Consider the following 6,015-nt stretch of genomic DNA (forward strand, 5'->3'; position numbering starts at 1 on the left):
ACCCACTGAGCCACCCAGACGCCCCTCTTATTGTTATTTTAAATAAAGTAATAAATACATTAATTTTTCATTTTTAATCTCTAATTTACAAATAGCAATGCACCACTATCAAATATCAATATCAAATATAAACAAAAGCTCTTTGGGTTCATCAATAATTTTTAAAGGTGGAAAGGGGTCCTAAGACCAAAAGGTCTAGAACTTTGGAAAGAAAGAGATAGAAGTAGAACTGAACGTTAATAGTAATAATAATTAACAGCTACTAATCAAGTACTGGGTACTCTTCTAAACACTTTAGAAGTATTAACTCATTAATCTTTAAATAAACTCCATAAAATAAAGGGAACACTTGGAAGATGATGCTGTTTTTAGTCCCATTTTACAGATGAGCAGACAAAAGCGCAGACAAATGTAAGTGGTTCAGCCAGTCACACAGCTCCTGAGTAGAGAAGCCTGGACTTGCAGGGTTTAAGGCAGATGGTTTGACTCCAGAGCTGTGCTCTGAGCCACAACTGAGTTAGGACAAAAGATAGTTTTTTAGGTTTGAAGTGCAAGACTAAATTGTGAGAAGCACTTCTGCAACAATTCCATACTATGATAAACTGTCAAAGGGAAATAAAACCTGAGCACAGGGTACTACAGCTATCGTGCTAATGTGTAAGGAATGGACACAGCTCCCAATACAGAAAATACTAAGCATCTACTCAGTGTCCGACTGAATAAAGCTCATGAGGAAAAGATGTCTTTAAGTTACTTACTCTGAAAAATAATCCATAAATTGCTGAGGATTTTCGGAAGCGAGCAAGAGTTGTCTCTGATGAGATTCAGACATGCAGTGACATTTGAAGCCATTCTACAAAAATGCAGAGGTAGCAGTTACATTCTGATTTAGGTCATCATAAGGGGCCCTAAACAGAAGTATTTAATCAACCCTAAAAAGCTGCTCTTTGATGATAAATTGTAAAGAAAGAAAAAAAAAAAGGAAAAAAAATCACTAGCTCTAAGCTCACTGTTATTTTTATTTAAAAGTTTTTTACGAAGTTGAGTTACGCGACACTCCTAATCAAAGCATAGCCCCGGATTACAGAGACAGAAAACCAGTGCTTTGGAAAACTGACATTAGTAAGAAATCTGACAGAAGAGTGACTTTGTTTTTCTGTGACTTTGTTTTTTAAATCACTTTAACAAATTCTGTCGAGCACCTACTTCATGTAGTGTTGTGCAAGTTCTTGGAGGGATGGAATGAAGGAAAATGGGCCAGTAATGAATTTCCATTAAGGGGACTATTTTCACTCTACTTTAGTTCATTAACCAAAATACACTATGGCATATTACAGAAACCTCATTTAAATACACTAAACGTGCATCTTCTTCAGACGACTATGAAAGAGTTACAAGCTTTGGCTTTGTATCCATCCGGCTTAACATTTACACCTTCTTCTTCATAGAAAGAGAAATGAAAAATGCGTCTCTCCTCCTGTATTCCCGTTTCAGTGAACAGCACAGTCGCACACCCACAGTGAACCTTAGAGACAGGCACCCTCGAGTCGTCCTCTAGGTCCGCCTTCTGCGTATCACTAAGCCCGCTTAGCCTCCTCCTGAAGAATTCTTCTCCTGTCCCTCCGCTCAATCCCACATCATTAGCCTGATGTCACCACTCATCTTACTTAGCTTCCTAAGCTTTGGTTGCCTACAGACTACCCACACTGCTCCTGCCTCATCTGTGTAGTACCCGTGAATTACTCTTACTTAAATGTACCTTAAAAGGAAACTTAGTATCAGTCTCATAAATGGAAAAACCAGTACTACTTTCCATAAATTGAAAATAAATCAATAAAACGGAAACAAAATGATGTTACTAAATTCTAGAAACCCATGAGAGTGGATGGGCAGGAGGGGATATTCTGGATCTAACCACCTTCTCCCTCAATCTTCCAACACTGAGAGACAGGGAGACCCCGGAAGATTTTGGAGGGATCAGTTTCTCCTCCTGCAGGTCATTCTCCCAGGGAAGGAAGGCAATGAACAGACAGGAGGGCAAACAAAACAGAACCACCACCAAGTGTCTTACTCTGAAATTGGTAACCAAAGGGAAAATTAAGCCTTTATCTTCCTTTTCCCATTGGAACTATATTTTATGGCAACATTTAAGGATCAAATAGCCCTAGTTAATGAGAAAAAGGACATTTTAATAAAAGAACGGTAGCCAATAACAAATCTAGAAAAATATAAAAAAACAACCCCTTTGCAACTCTTAAGACAACAATGGACTACGGCAAGGATGCTAAAACACCTAAGTAAAAGGTTGATGAGAGATTAGATATATTCCTTACTGGTAACTCAATCTTGCAAAAGGGAAAATATTAATTTCTACTGTTACTTTACAGGCCAGCATATTTACTCAAATATCTTAGCACTATCAGGTATTATGGGCTTCCTTATGTGATGTAATAGGAAATACAAGGGATTGCCTATGTAGCAGTCTTCCCCAAAATATTTAACCCGAACCTAATCAAGCCTTCAGATCTAAGTTCCAGTTTACAGAAACCATAAGTTAAAGAAGGAAGGTGAAAGACAACCACAAGAAAACTTAGTTGTTTCATACCATAAAGTGGCAATGCTCCAAGGCAGTTACTGGTCTAATCTCTTCAAGTCAATGTCAGAAAAACTTGACAGCAAATTGAAAAGCACAGATACGGAAGCAACTCAAGCATCCATTGAAAGATGAACAGATAAAGAAGCTGGATGAAGACATACACAATGGAATATCAGCCATAAAAAGGAACGAGATTCTGCCATTCGTGACAATATGGATGGACCTAGAGAGTATTATGCTACAGGAAATGAGTCAGAGAAAAGCAAATTTCATGATTTCACCTATATGTGGAATCTAAAAATAAATGAATAAACAAAAACAGAAGGACAATCAGGTCTATAAATACAGAGAACAAACTGATGGTAGCCAGAGGCGGGAGGGGGTGGGAGGATGTGCAAAACAGATGAAGGGAAGTGGGAGATACAGGCCTCCAATGATGGAATGAATATGTCATGGGAATACAAAGTACAGCATAGGGAATATAGTCAATGGTATCGTAATAATGTTGTATGGTACAGATGATAGCTATACTTGTGAACACAGCATAAGGTACAAACTTGTTGTATATACATAAGGTATAGATCATGTTGGACACCTGAAACTAATGTGACTAATGTGTGTCAAGGATACTCATATAAAAAAATTAACTAAAAAAAAAAAAGAAAAATAACTGGGTTTTAGGGGGGCGGTAGAAAGAGTAAGAGACATAAGTTCTATACTCAGTTTAGAATTGAGAGAGAATTAAAAGTCCTAATAACCCAACACAGAGATTTTTAAGGAAACGAAGCTACTCTGTATCTGTATGATACTATAATAATGGACATATGTCATTATGTGTTTGTCCAAACCCACAGAATGTCCAACATCAAGAGTGAACCCTACTATAGACTTTGGTCATGATGATGTGTCAGTGTAGCTTTATTGATTATAACAATAGTACTACCTTGTTGCAAGGTGCTGATCATGGGGAAGTTGTACATATGTGGGGCTCCAATGTGTATGGAAAATCTCTGTATCTTCTACTCATTATGGTTGTGAACCTAAAATTGCTCTAAAAAAAAATCTATTTTTTAAAGTCCTAATAACAAATCCAATTCCTAGCTTTTGATTTGATCTTGGTTTGAAAAAAACTTTTAAAAAGCATTTGTGGGAGCAAGTGAGGACATGTGAATATGGAGTGTGTATCAGATGACATAAGAGAATTTTTGTTGGGGTGCCTGGGTAGCTTGGTGGGTTAAAGCCTCAGTCAGGTGAAGCATCTGCCTTAGGCTCAGGTCATGATCCCAGGGTCCTGGGATCGAGCCCTACATCCGGCTCTCTGCTCAGCTCCCTGCTTCCCTCTCTCTCTCTCTGCCTGCCTCTCTGCCTACTTGTGATCTCTGTCTGTCAAAAAAATAAATATATAAATAAAATCTTTTTTAAAATTTCAAAAAAAAAATAAAAATTAAAAAAAGAGAGAGAATTTTTGTTAATTTTGTTATGTGGGACGATGTGTATTGTGGCTATGTAGAAAAATATCCGAGTATCTTAGAGAAGCATACTTAAGTATTTAGAGATGAAATATCCTGATGCTTGGAATTACTTTAAAATATTACTGAAGGGACGCCTGGGTGGCTCAGTTGGTTAAGCCGCTGCTTTCAGCTCATGTCATAATCCCAGGGTCCTCGAATCAGGTCTACACTGGGGAATCCTTACTCAGTGGGGACCCTGCTCCTCCCTCGGCCTGCCCTGCCTGCCGCTCCCCCTGCCTGTGCTCTCTCTAACAAATAAATAAAATCTTAAAAATAAGTAAATAAATAAAATGTTTCTTAAAGAAGCAAAGACAGGTCAAGTTATTTAAAATGTTTAATATGGGTAATGGATATATGGATGTTCACTGTACTAGTCTCTAGTTTTCTGTCTGAGAATATCACCTTGACTATTATAAAAGAATGAACCGGGGGTGCCTGGGTGGTTCAGTGGGTTAAGCCTCTGCCTTCCAGCTCAGGTCATGATCTCAGGGTCCTGGGATTGACCCTGAGACCCACATCGCATGGGGCTCTCTGCTCAGCAGGGAGCCTGCTTCCCCTGCTCTCTGCCTGCCTCTCTGCTTACTTGTGATCTCTGTCAAATAAATAAAAATAAAATCTTTTTAAAAAATAAATAAAAATTTAAAAGCATGAACTGGAGAGATATGAAAAAGAAAAACTGCATCAGTGTTATTCAGTGTAAGTCCTACTTCAGTATCTCATCCCTGGCTGGCAGAAACATTGGAGTAGATTCTTCCAATTACCCAGTGTTCCTCTGCAGCAGCCCAATCCAACTCGATCTCCAGAGAAAAATATGATCCTGTCACTAGCTTGCTCTCAATTCTTCAAAGTGCTTTATCATCCACCTCACTAATGAGAAAAAGTATAAACTCCAGTGCACGGCATACAAAACTCTCTAAGATCTCCCCAGAGACCCCTCAGCGACTGTACGCATACTCCGCCGATTTAAAACTCACAATCTTACCGGTAGGTACAACTGTTACTTCCACTTTACAAGAGAAGCAAACCGGCAGAGGGAAATGGAAGCAACTTGGCGAAGACTACACAGTTAGGAAGCGGCGCGGCTTGGGGTTCAGGGTTCTGACAGTCTGACTCCCGCCCACGAACCTATCCACGGTAATATCCTGGGCCTGGCACACTGTGGACGCCCCATAAACGCTCGTTAGGTGAGCACTGTGCCAGGGCTCAGTTGTCCTTTCTCATCTGACCCCGAAAAGAGTTGTGAATCCTAACCATCCTGCTTCTCTTGAGTCGCGTCAGGTCAGAGACGACTGTTACTGTTCGCCCCCGGGCTTCCGGCACCGCACTATCCAACGCCCCCGTTTTCGGACAGCCGGAGTAGCATCACGTCTACCAGATCTGCAAAACCCTTTCTTACTTCATTTCTTTCCGGAGGAAGATCGCGGAGGAAGGAGGTGTCAAAGACCACGGTTCCCCTAGGATGAGGGCTGCAGGTAAGGCTGGCCCTACTGAGCTGAGTAGCTGACTCGCGCAGCGCGGAACCCGGACTATGGGACCCGAGATCCACTCCCTCAACCCCAGCGCCAGGGGCTTGAACCAGGATGTCCAGCAGGGCCCCATCCAGGCCCGCTTACCTCGTCCCGACACTGCTTCTGACACATCTGGCAGTACCAGCGCAGCTTCTGAAGCCCCTTGGATTTGATCCTGTTGGCGATGGCCTTTGGGGTAAGAAAATCTGACTTCCCCATCGCGACCACGACAGCGACAACTTCGCTGAAACCCAGCGATCCGCCAACCGGAAGCGGAATGAAGCCGACGAGGGTGGGTGGGCGGGACAAATACCAGCCAAGAGCCGGAAGGAGGTGGGGCTTCGGGAGACTGAGCCCCGCAACGCTCGCGACGCTTTCCTCCTTCTGGCGGGAGGAAGCG

General features: G+C 41.5%; 1 protein-coding gene across 1 annotated transcript in view; it reads right to left on the reverse strand.

Moving 5' to 3' along the window:
• The window catches only part of KIN (Kin17 DNA and RNA binding protein), a 33,865-nt gene extending 27,974 nt beyond the window's left edge, over positions 1-5,891 (reverse strand). Inside the window, exons 1-2 of the mRNA XM_047740277.1 lie at positions 5,721-5,891; positions 759-853 (exon numbers count right to left, since the gene is read on the reverse strand). Coding sequence (XP_047596233.1) covers positions 759-853; positions 5,721-5,834 — 209 coding nt within the window. The 5' untranslated portion in view covers positions 5,835-5,891. The remainder of the gene's footprint in view (positions 1-758; positions 854-5,720) is intronic.
• Positions 5,892-6,015: the final 124 nt, after the last annotated feature.

The sequence above is a fragment of the Lutra lutra genome, chromosome 8, assembly GCF_902655055.1.
Source record: "Lutra lutra chromosome 8, mLutLut1.2, whole genome shotgun sequence".
Classification (NCBI taxonomy): domain Eukaryota; kingdom Metazoa; phylum Chordata; class Mammalia; order Carnivora; family Mustelidae; genus Lutra; species Lutra lutra.